This window comes from Podarcis liolepis, assembly GCF_965112155.1.
Source record: "Podarcis liolepis genome assembly, chromosome: 2".
NCBI classification, from domain to species: Eukaryota; Metazoa; Chordata; class Lepidosauria; order Squamata; family Lacertidae; genus Podarcis; species Podarcis liolepis.
The window spans coordinates 116,662,249-116,675,031 of NC_139555.1; the positions used below are offsets into that span (position 1 = coordinate 116,662,249).

A 12,783-nucleotide genomic window follows, 5' to 3' on the forward strand; every position below is an offset into this window, starting at 1 on the left:
CAAGCAGCCTGTCCACATCCTCGGAGGTAACAGATTGGAATTGATCCCACTCAACTTGACTAGACAGAACTCTGGTACTCTCCCGCCCCGGCCCTGCTCCCACGGTGGAGTCTACTTCTTCCCGAATCTGAGCGATTTTATCTGCAAAAAACTTTGCAAAATCATTGCAGGAGAACATGTGGCCCGTACTGGGCCCCGATGTTGCAGGTGGTTCCGCTAAATTGTGAACCACCTGAAAAAGTCTCCTGCTGCTGTTTTCTGCAGATGCAATAGAGGCGGTGAAGAAATTCTTCTTCGCCGTCGCTATCGCCACTTGGTAGGCTCGACGTTGAGCTCTAACCTGTGTCCGGTCAGATTCTGAATGAGTTATCCGCCACCGGCGCTCTAGCCGTCTCAACGATTGTTTCATTGCCCTCAGATCCGTGGAAAACCACGGGGCTGTCCGGGCTCCATGCAATCGGAGAGGGCGCTTCGGAGCCAAACAGTCAATAGCCCTGGTTAACTCCACATTCCAGCGGGCCACCAGGGAATCAGCTGAAAGGCCATCAACATGGGATAAAGCATCCCCTACCACTCTCTGGAAACCATTTGGATCCATTAAGTGGCGGGGGCGGACCATCCGAATTGGTCCCACCTCCCTGCAGAGGGGATGGGTCGCAGAGAAGTCCAGTTGCACCAGGAAGTGATCTGACCATGGCACTTCTTTCGTTTCGCTTTTACTTAGTGTCAGATCACCAACATCCATAGAGGTAAACACCAGGTCCAAGGCATGTCCGCGGCTATGGGTTGGGCCAAACTTATTCAGGGACAGCCCCATGGAGGCCATGCTTTCCACGAAGTCCCGAGCGGCCCCTTGTAAGGTCATGTCGGCATGGATGTTAAGATCCCCTAGGACGACCAAGCTAGGTGTCTCCAGGAGAACATCCGCCACGACCTGAAGCAGCTCGGGCAGGGAATCCTTGGTGCAGCGGGGAGGTCGGTACACCAAAAGGAATCCTGCACTGCCCCTATTGCCCAACTTCCAGAACATGCACTCAGAAAACTGGGTCTTCCCAATAGGTCCTGCAGTTATTTTGGCAAGATGTGTTCCCCTTTTCAATCTACACTGGGCCCACCCCCTCCCTCTCCAGAAACTGAACGGCTGAGGACTGGAGGACAAAGGACAGAGCAGAAGGTTGCTGCTTCAAGTCTCTTGCTGGAGAACATGAGGCTGGGCCATCACAATTTTTTTGGCAAAAATTTTGGACAGAGGCCTCTTTTGTTTCACATGACATCTAATGAAGCACAATAGGTGTCTGAAGGGTATCTCTGCCTGGGTCTCTGTGGCGCAATGGGTTAGTGCATCTGGCTGTTAACCAGAAGGATGGTGGTTTGAGCCCACCCAGGGACAGTTGTGTGCACTCTGCCCATGAGGAGGTAGCCAAGTGGTGGAATGTTAATTTGTGGTTCTCTTTGTGCACATGACTTTCCACCGTCCTCGGCTCTTTCTCCTGCTGACTGGAGGCTCTGTAGAGTAAACTTTTGGCTGGCTGTGCTGTCCTTTCCTCTCAAAAAGGGGAAAAGGCAGAGGAAGGAATGTACCCGCTTGGACTTGATCATAAGATTGAGAGCTGGGGGCACTGTTATACAGTGCTTCCGCTCCTTCCTCCTGGGCCGTGTCCAGAAAGTGGTGTTGGGGGATGAGTGTTCAGACCCCTGGGCTCTCACTTGTGGGGTGCCTCAGGGTTCTGTCTTCTCTCCCATGCTTTTCAACATCTATATGCAGCCACTGGGAGAGATCACCAAGGGGTTTGGGTTGGGTGTTCATCAGTATGCAGATGATACCCAGCTCTACCTCTCTTTCAAATCAGAACCAGTGAAGGTGGTGAAGGTTCTGTGTGAGTGCATGGAGGCGGTTGGAGGATGGATGGCGGCCAACAGATTGAGGTTGAATCCTGACAAGACGGAAGTACTGTTTTTGGGGGACAGGGTGTGGGCGGGTGTGGGGGACTCCCTGGTCCTGAATGGGGTAACTGTGCCCCTGAAGGACCAGGTGTGCAGCCTGGGAGTCATTTTGGACTCACAGCTGTCCATGGAGGCGCAGGTCAATTCTGTGTCCAGGGCAGCTTTTACCAGCTCCACCTGGTACGCAGGCTGAGACCCTACCTGCCCGCGGACTGTCTCGCCAGAGTGGTGCATGCTCTGGTTATCTCCCGCTTGGACTACTGCAATGTGCTCTACATGGGGCTACCTTTGAAGGTGACCCGGAAACTGCAATTAATCCAGAATGCGGCAGCTAGACTGGTGACTGGGAGTGGCCACCGGGACCACATAACACTGGTCCTGAGAGATCTGCATTGGCTCCCAGTACGTTTCTGAGCACAATTCACAGTGTTGGTGCTGACCTTTAAAGCCCTAAACGGCCTCAGTCCTGTATACCTGAAGGAGCAACTCCACCCCCATTGTTCAACCAGGACACTGAGATCCAGCGCCGAGGGCCTTCTGGCGGTTCCCTCATTGTGAGGTGAGGTTACAGGGAACCAGACAGAGGGCCTTTTTGGTAGTGGCGCCCGCCCTGTGGAACGCCCTCCCATCAGATGTGAAGGAAATAAGTAAATAAGTAAAAGACATCTGAAGGCAGCGCTGTTTAGGGAAGTTTTTAATATTTAATGCTGTATTGTTTTTAACATTTGATTGGAATCCGCTCAGAGTGGCTGGGGAAACTCAGCCAGATGGGCGGGGTATAAATAATAATTTATTATTATTATTATTATTATTATTATGGCTACACCATGGATGGGTGCAGCTAATTGGAGCCTTTTCCTTTCAGAGAAGAGATCCTGGCCTAGATCAAGTGCGTTGTGGAGCAGTCTTCTAGCTTTAGGACTTTTGCAAACGAAAAATATGGATTTGCACATTTACAAGTTCTATCCGATGCAACAGCAAATGGGAGCAGCTGCCTAGTATAGGTTCAATCCATCAACCTCTGGGTTATGGATTAGCCTGATTTTCACTCAGCAAGATCTGTTCTTCAAAACCTGAACTCTACGTCCATACAGAGATGGTATCTAACACCAGCAAGATTAAATCAAATAAACAAGAAATATTCAGTGTTACGTTGGAGGGGATGCCAGGAAACAGAGACCTATGCTCACATGGGGGGGGGGGCAAATACATACAATTTTTTGGCCAAAGGTGTTTAAGGAGATAACAGAAATCACAGGACTGAAGCTGATCGAAAGTCCAGAGGTAGCATTGTTATCAATTTATGACAGGGTGGAAGGCATGCAGGCTATGAAGTGGAAAGCTGCATGAGTTATTATAGCTAAGAAGTGGAAGGGGCAAGGTGAATATCAGATGGAAAAATGGTACAGTGGTACCTCAGCTTACATATGCTTCAGGTTACAGACTCCGCTAACCCAGAAATAGTACCTCGGGTTAAGAACTTTGCTTCAGCATGAGAACAGAAATCGTGCTCCAGCGGTGTGGCGGCAGCAAGCTACCAAGCAGGCAGAAAGCAGGATGCTGCCTCGAGCCTTCCCTTCGCTCTCCCAGACAGAGGCTGTTGCTTCAAAGTTAAGGGGGGGGGGGATTGTCTTGCCTCTTTTGCTCCATTCTGCATGTTTGTGAGCTACAACTGGACTGCCTTCCCTCCCTCCCTCCTCTCTGTGTTATTGTCTGTCTCTCCATTTTTTCCTCCTTACCCATAAACTCTTCCCAGTTCTCTCTTTGTCTTTTCACACATTTGGTTCCCCAACCTTATACATCATTATGTGCTGCTGCTTCATTTTTCTTCCTTTGCACCCACCCCCACTAGCAAAAAATAAAAGGGGAGGAATGTTTTATGTTTGTTTTGGGGGTGTTTATGTTGGTTCCCCCAAAACAGCTTTCCTGTTTCCTTAAATTTTTTTAAAATGAAACTTACATATTTTTTTTAAGAGGCTACCTCTGCTTGATTGCCTCCCTCCCCTCCCCTTTGATAAAAAGGGAGAAACTGATGGGATGGGGCTTGGGGGGAGTACCTTCTGTGTCACAATAGGTGCAAATGGAGCAGGGAAGCCTTATGTTCTTTTAAGTTGTGGCTGCTTTTGTTGAGGTACCTCCATTGCAGGGGATTGGCCTAGATGCCCCTCAGAAGTCCTTTCCAAATCTGTGATTCTGTGATCATCCCACAGTCATATTCTCAAACTCCACTGATGCCTGCACAGGAGACACCCACAGGTGGGCAGGGCAGCAGCAGGAGGAAGGGGTTTCTGCTAATGCTTACTCCTGAGTAAGCCTGTAGGGGATCACAGTGCAAGGAGTGAGAGGGAGGGAGTGGAAGCATGGCTAGCGCTCCAAGAAAGCAGACCAGGACCCAAAGGAAGGCCACACAACAGAGGAGACCACAGAAGAGAAGATATTACTTCCTAATTTTTTAAAATAACTTCACACACACACACACACACATACAATTTATTTATTTATTTATTTATTTAGAGTGTCCCGGATTCATTGAAAAACTCTGGTAACCTTAGTATAAAGAGGTGTGTGATATAGCTATTAATGATAAATTAATCATGAATGCTATCAAGATAAGACAGGGAATATGAAGGAGGAATGATTCTGAGGAGATACGGAAGGTATTAGTTGAATTTGTGCTGTTAAAAGGGAAAGGGGTCAAACCATCACAAGAGGTGTTGAAATTTTGAGAGGTTCCGATGGAGTGGTCTCGGGGGGGTGGGTGCACATTTGCATTTATACTTTAAATTGTGAAATATACTTGGAGTCAAGTGTGAATTTCATGCTCTTTATTCAGCTCATAGTGGCAATGAATGAATCTTTCCCCAAAACGTCTAGCCAAATATACATTATTTACACAATGGGCCCTGCGTGATTGGCTAATTCCAGGCTGCTCCTGTAGGCCAATCAGGTTGTGGATTCACCTCCTCCAGAAGCCTGATTGGCTGCCCCTGCAGGCCAATCAGGTTGCTGATTCACTTCATCCAGGAGTCTGATTGGCTGCTCCTGCAGGCCAACTTTTCTGAGCTGGTTGTCCTATTTGGAATTTGGAGAAAGTATTGTGGGCACCAGTTGCAAGATGGTTACTGCGACCACAGGACACAACACAAAATGGCTGCCCCATCTAAAAGAGCAGAAAAAGGGACAGAACCACAAAATGGTGGCATGGTGACCAGCCCCACTCCCACCAGCCAGTGATGTAGAAGCCCAATACATTTCAGCGCTTGAGGCAAACCACAAAATGGTGCCTCCGCTGCCAGAAAAGGAGGCGGGGAGGTGAGTGAGGATCTATATCAGAAACAAGCGGGGAATAAAGATCTACATCAGGAACAAAGTGGGAATCTTTACCCAACAGCTGAAGAGGGAATCAAAGGCTGGCACTGGGAGTGGGGGGTGGGGTGTTACTCTCAATCATGCTGGGAAGGTGCAGAGCCCAGGAGACCCCATAGGACAGCCCCTGCTATTTCCTCCCTAGGGTGAGAGGAGACCAGCAGCACCACGAAGTGGGCTGAAGCCATCACTGCTACTGTGGCGGCGGCAGCAGCAGCAGTAGCAGGCAGGGGTGTTCTGAGGCAGCGGCAGAGGGGCAGTCCACCCTGGGTGCCATTCCAAAAGAGGGGTGGAAAAAAAGGCCAACCCCCGATCGGCGGCACCTTCCAGGGTGCTCGCCACACTCCCCGGGATGCACGCCACGCCCCCTCAGACGTGTGCCGCTCCAGGTACTGGAGCAGGTTGCTTCGCCTCTGGCAGCAGGCAATGCATTCCTTGGAGGATGTATTTGGTTTGAGTCCAGGCTGGCAGATGCCTTCCTCTGCCTTTTACCTCCCAAGTAGCAAAGACAGCATAGCTAGCTGAAGGTTGATGCTGCAGATCCTCCATCCAGTGGGGGAAGTGTTGATGAAGGCGAGATTCAAATCCACATGTGCAAGGAACCATGGATTAGCTGCTCATCGCCTTCACCATGCAAACCCCTGACCTGGGTAGGCTCAGACCACCTTATTTCTGGTTAAGAACCAGACATGCTAACTGATTGTGCCGCAGAGAGCTGAGTGGTTCCCCACCACCACCATCAGCCTCCCTTGACCTGAAGTTTATCTGCCGGAGCTGAATAGATGAAAAGCGCCAGGCCACTTTCCTGCCATCCAGCAGAGTGGCGCAGCGGGAGCGTGCTGGGCCCATAACCCAGAGGTCGATGGATCGAAACCATCCTCTGCTAGGTGCCAATGGCATTTTGCTTTTCCGTTAGACCAGGGGTAGGCAACCTAAGGCCCGTGGGCCAAATACGGCCCAATCGCCTTCTCAATCTGGCCCACAGATGGCCTGGGAATCAGCGTGTTTTTACATAAGTAGAATGTGTTTATTTAAAATGCATCTCTGGGTTATTTGTGGTGCCTGCCTGGTGTTTTTACATGAGTAGAATGTGTGCTTTTATTTAAAATGCATTTCTGGGTTATTTGCGGGGCATAAGAATTCGTTCATCCCCCCCCCCCGAAATATAGTCCAGCCCACCACATGGTCTGAGGGACAGTGGACCAGCCCACAGCTGAAAAAGGTTGCTGATCCCTGCATTAGACAGCACACAAAAGAAAACGGTGAGAGGCATTTGCTTCCTGCTACTGGCTGGAATGCTTTGTGTTAAACAGATTCCAGATTCTGCAGTCCTCTGTTCTCTTCCAGCAACAGACTTAGAGCTAACTACCTTCCCTCCAGACAGTGATGGTTCTGTGGAAGGCGGCCAGCAGATAAGTCTTTTCCTTCAAGAGGCCAAATCCTCAGCCTCTGCCGTGCCTCGTTGGAGCAACTCCATGCAGTATCCTTGCGACAGAATGAAAAGACCCCCATTTAGTGTGCCAATGGTACAGAGGCATTTTGTGAGGTTGCCAATCTTGTCTTCAAGTTCTACACTTTATTCTGACTCTTACTTTTTCCAGGGGTCAAGACAGCAGAACTAAGTAAAAGTTTCCATCCTGAAATATTGCATCCCAGGGGGAAAAGGGCCGACGAGGGTGGGATTCGAACCCACGCGTGCAGAGCACAATGGATTAGCAGTCCATCGCCTTCACCACTCGGCCACCTCGTCTATGAATCCTGCCCGCAGCCGTCCCTGGGTGGGCTCGAACCACCATCCTTCTGGTTAACAGCCAGACGCGCTAACCCATTGCGCCACAGAGACCTGGGCAGCTTTCCTCCTTTCATCTGAGGTTTTGTGGATGGAGGTGTTCATAAGACAGAGCTGGGAAATGACACTGAGCCATCTGAAATAGCCTCCCACCTCCAGCAGGTGCTTTTAACTTGTCAGTGAGAAATGATGAGCCAGTATTGCTTCAGACCCTCCATCTCTTCCCTATTTTCCAGGGATGTCCCTGATTTAGAGAATGTCCTGGTTTTCCTTAGGATGTTCCTATTTTCACTGGAGAAATGTTGGAGGGTATGGAGTTATCTAACCCCTGAGTTGTCTAAAGGCAATCCTGTATAGAGAAGTTTGTTTTTTTAAAAAAGTTTTATGTTTTTATTTATGTTGGAAGCTGCCCGGACTGGCTGGGGCAACCCAGTCACATGTGTGGGGTATAAATAGTAAAATTATCATTATGGAATGGGACGTCCCTATTCACATCAGAGAAATGTTGGAGGGTATGCTGCTTCTGCTTTGTAAGCAGTGAGCAGTCAGGTCAATGTGACCTATGCCTGCTGCTTCCACAGAAGAAAAAGGCCCTTGTGAACAACCGTATAAGTGCAGAGGCATTATGGGAGGCTGCTAACTTCATTTCCTAGGCCTCCATCTGCACTATACATTTAAAGCAGCAACATACCATTTTAAACAGTCGTGGCTTTCCTGGAAACTGTGGTTTGCTAAACAGAGCTGTAACAAGGGGCAGGCTGGCTTGTTTTTGTTTTTCCCCCAGTGAAGACTCCAGAGGGGTGCCATTGATGCTCCCAGCCTCTTTGTGTGCAAATGCACATGGTTTTTTTTATACCAAACTGGGCCTTTGGCTCGGGTGAAATAAAGCCTAGTTTCGCCCCTGTGCTAAGGGTGCAGAGAGTTCTTCAGGGACTCCTGTCCTTCTCACAGAGCTACAATTTGCAGAGTGGTTTAACCAGTGCATTTTTCTGGGGGGGGGGGGATGCATACCCTAAACATTTTGTGAATCTAAGTTTGGCCTCATTGAGGGACAGTATTTCAATATGAGTAGGAAAATGAGAGTACCTCTAAACATTTTTTAGAAAAAAAGCACTGGGTTTAACAGTTTATTCCTCTTCCCAGGGGACTCTGAGAATTGTAGCTCTATGGTGGGGGTTATGTGTGTGCAAATTGCTCAATTATTCGAAGGGCAATCGAAATTTGTTTAAACTGTTATGAATTGTATTTTCTTCCTCTCTTCATTTTCTAACTTTCCCTGGTATAGAAACTTTCTTTGTCCATATCTCATTTTTGCATGTATTTTTATCTGCAGTACGTATCGATCACAAACAGTGATTAAATACACAACTGATTTCTTGTTCATTTCATTGGCTGGGGTTTTGTTTTCAGTCTGGCTGCTGGAAAATAAAAGGCATGTTTCTGCCCGGTTTCGATCCGGGGACCTTTTGCGTGTTAGGCAAATGTGATAGCCACGACACTACAGAAACCCAAGGGCAAAGGCTCCCCCATGCCAGCTTGCCCATATCTCAGTGGCCTTTGATAGCTTGGCTGGTAAAGCAGAGGACTTTAGGTGTGCAAGTCAAGGCATCCTTGCATCAAATTCAGCTCCCTTTCTGCTTTCTCAGCTGAGCATCTTTGCCTGCACCCAAACTCGGATTCCCCAATACAAGGTTTAAAAATTATTCAGAATGCTGATAAACAGGTAAGGTGATTTGTGGAAAGTGAGCATGGGTTGAGGGTTTTAGTTAGTGCTATTTCTCTGTTTTAAATAACTGATAAAAAATATTTAAACTAAAAAAAGAAAGGATCCTCCGACTGGGAATCAAACCCAGTTTGGGGTGGTGATGAGAGTGCCAAATCCTAACCACTAAACCACCAGGTAGTACGACAGGATGGAGGTGTCTGCAGACAGGTTTCTTCCTTAGCGCATCACTCAGTGTGACCAATGTGCATTGCAGGGGTTGGACTAGATGACCCTTGGGGTACCTTCCAACTCTACAATTCTATGATTCTGTGACCTATTGAAAAGGAGCCAGAGTCCGGCTAGTGCTCCTTCTTCCTGGCAAAAGGATTCCCTGACCGGGAATTGAACCCGGGCCGTGGCGGTGAAAGCGCCAAATCCTGACCACTAGACCATCAGGGACAGATGAAACTAGCACCACCTCCCTGACTTTTCATTCCTTCACTCAATGGGCTTTGTTTGTTTATTTGTTTTAAAGACAGTTTTGCTCTGTCCAAGCACATGGGCTTATCTGAGACACCAACACACATCCTCTCCCACCCAAAGCATCACCCCTGTGCTTGAATTCACAAGATAAAACACTCGGAGCTCTTGCTCAGAAACATAGCCATCAACTTTTCCCTTTTCTTGCAAGGAATCCTATTCGGAATAAGGGAATTTCCCTTAAAAAAAGGGAAACGTTGAGAGCTATGCTCAGAAAACAGAGGGGGCACACACCCTTTGCAAAAACAAAGAGATCTGCAAGCTGCCTTCTCTGAGGCTCGAACTCAGGACCTTCAGATTATGAGACTGACGCGCTGCCTACTGCGCTAAGAAGGCTGCACAGAAATACGCCTGAGCACATTTTCAACAGAAACCCATATCAGGTATGGCCACAAGACAAAACCTCTGCAAGAGCATCACCTCCATGAGGGGAGAGGAAACACTTCCCCTTGCCGCATTTGGGGACTTTACAACGCACAGAAGAGGCTGGTCAGAGAGGTGGCATGCTAGATTATAAAATTATGCATGGCATGGAGAAAGTGGAGGGAGAAAAGTTCTCTCATAACCCCAGAACTCGTGAGCATGCAGTGAAGCTGAAATTTGAAAGATTCAGGGCAAGAAAGAAAAGTATTTCTTCACGCACCACATTTAAAACAATGGAACTCATTCCCGCAGGAAGCAGTGATGGCCACTGAACTGGATAGCTTTAAAGAAGGATTAGAATTATTCAGGGTGGACTATCGAAGGCTAGTAGACCATTGTGAGAAGAGGATGCTAGACTAGGTGGGTCATGGGCCTGATCCAGGAGGGTTCCCCTTATGTTTTTATGCTCCCTGTTTGGAAATCTATCCCCTGCCAGTGTGGTGAGACTTGCCAAATCACTAGACCAGCCAGGTCTGGACCAGGGTGTTGCTGTTCCACTTCTTGATGGGCCTGTTATCTAAATTCAAGGGCTCACCTAGGCTTCCATTGGCGCCCGGCGAGACAGCTTGTTGTTGTTTAGTTGTTTAGTCGTGTCCGACTCTTTGTGACCCCATGGACCAGAGCACGCCTCCTCACTTTCTGCCATCAATGTTGTGTCATCTGGATATCTGAAGTTGTTGAAATTTCTTCTGGCAATCTTAATTCCGGCTAGGGACTCATCCAGCCCAGCCTTTCGCATGATGACAGCACACATTAATGGCAACTAACTGTTCTGTGTCCAGCAAACAATGCAGTACTTCTTTGGAAAGAAAATTACCTCCTCACTAGCTGTGCGAGTAGTGATGGGGTATCATATGAAGTCGCCAGTCCTGTGACCTGGATTTGTGCATGTCTTCCTCTCTTTTTCGCCCCTTGGAGAGGGGTTTCGATGCCAGGGCGCCTGGCCACTGAGGAAAAGGTCCAGCCACCTCCTCTTGCAACTTGGGAGTCTTGTTTCTGGGAGAAACTAGAATGGTGCTTGCTTTTTGCCCTGGGCAGCCAAAGTAGCTCAGCTGGGAGAGCGTTAGACTGAAGATCTAAAGGTCCCTGGTTCAACCCCAGGCTTTGGCAAAGCTTTACGGGCTGCATTCCTTTTGCATAGTCCATTCACTCCCTTTGATGGGCATTACACCAAAGGACGCTCCCCTTGCTATGTGGAAAACTTCAGAAAAAGGGAGCTCTCCTTTGAGCCTGGGACGGTGGGATGCTGATCTGTTGTACTTTGCTCACATGGGCCATTCTATACAAGATCTCAAAGTAGCTGTCTTATTACAAAAGAACTTCAGAAATAGACTGGAAAGAGAAGTTGCTGAATTGCAACTTATTACCAAACTTAAAACCATGGAGAAACCTGGTCTGAGTAGAGATTTTTATCTCGTTATACATGATAAAGCTATTTTTAGCCATCTCATCCCTTGCTTTTTCCTGTAAGACCAATTGCAGTTGTTAACAGTCGTCAACAGGTTTACCACACCGATCAGCCAATCACCCATTCCCAAATAGTTGCGAGAATTAAAACGATAGGTACTAGCAGCCCGGGAGAAAAAATAAACCTACCTGATGCTGAAAAGACCCTATTTGGTGGATCATAATGTATTTGGGGTGGGGCTGAGGAACACAAAGTCCCATGAGAAATATATAGGGCAGTCACAGCCTTCCGGAAACTGGACTGCAGCTCTCATCAACCCTGATCCCTGGCCATGCTGGATGGGGCAGATGGGAGTTGGGAGTCCGGCATCATCCAGAGGACGCCATGTTTGCTACCCCAACAGACAGAGCCCGACTTGTTAAATAAGGAATGTTAATGCAGCAACCCTAAACACATTTAACTGGGCAAAAGCCCCACTGAATTAAACAAGTGTCAAGATAGAAAAGCTGTATTTGCAGAGGGGGGTTTGAAGTTTGTGGCCGATTCAAGTTATTTGCATTTTCTTCCTGTCTGAGTTCTCCAGAGCAAGGAGCTTTCCTGCCTGACGTGGGTGAAGGGGTTAATTTCTGGAAATCTATTAATTCAATAATGTGCACATCTGAATAGCTGCGGAAGGTCTTGTGAGGAGAGGAAGTGGAGAAACGAAACCAGGATTGAAGGTGATGGAGGCTGAACCTTTTTGAAGAAAAGATTTTTATTCAGACTGGCCAAGTGTTACTGTTTCCTTAAGAACTCACCTGCAGAATAAATTCTGGAAAGGGAAAACACAACAAGCAACAACAATTTATTGACTATTTTGTTATTTCTGCTTATTTCGACTGGAACGAATCCTTCCCAAAGTGCCCTTGAGAGGCAAATACTGTTGTTGTTTTAATCTGAGTCATTCTGGTCCAGAGAGAAACTCTTGCTGGGTCTGTGAGGCGGATTCAATCTCGTCAGGAGATACTGAAGTGGGTTTTATCTCCTGACAGGTGAAAGAAAGGAAGGATGGTATCTCCAGAGAATAAGGCTCTTGAGAATGTGTAGAGTTCGGTTCCTGAGTCAGCATCAGAAAAAGACACCTCCTCCCCTTCATAGTCCAGAGTCACTCGGATCCTCTTGGGCTCCCAAAGCAGGGACAGAGGAAGGTAATCAGGGGGGTCAAACGCCATGTACTCACCTCCCGACTTCCCCACAGCCCAGATCCCTCCCTCAGAACTTAAGGCAAAGTCACCCTTCCTCTCTGCAGACTTCCTAGTGACCCCCACAGTCCAATAGACCCACTTCCCCTCACTTTCCACAGTGACTTCCCAAAAATGGCAGCCTGCTGTGAATCCTTCATGTCCCAACACAGAAGTACGGTTGTTGAATCTCTCAGGATTATCGGGCAGGTCTTGCTCTTTGTCTCCATATCTCACGCTTTTCCGATCCTCGGACAGGATGAGCCTGGGATGGGCTGTGTCTGGATCCAGAGTGACATTTGCTGTTGTTGGGGGAGGATGAGGGAAAGAGAAGAGAGGCAGAATCAGCCGAGAGTCGGAGAGAGACATCCTGATCCAAAAAACACCC

General features: G+C 48.1%; 1 protein-coding gene across 1 annotated transcript in view; it reads right to left on the bottom strand.

Moving 5' to 3' along the window:
• LOC310699273 (uncharacterized protein) overlaps nt 1-12,783 on the bottom strand; it is a 45,995-nt gene that overhangs the window by 20,489 nt on the left and 12,723 nt on the right. The window contains exons 8-9 of the mRNA XM_083486895.1: nt 12,182-12,697; nt 11,973-11,986 (exon numbers count right to left, since the gene is read on the bottom strand). Of these exons, the coding sequence (XP_083343021.1) occupies nt 11,973-11,986; nt 12,182-12,697 (530 nt within the window). The remainder of the gene's footprint in view (nt 1-11,972; nt 11,987-12,181; nt 12,698-12,783) is intronic.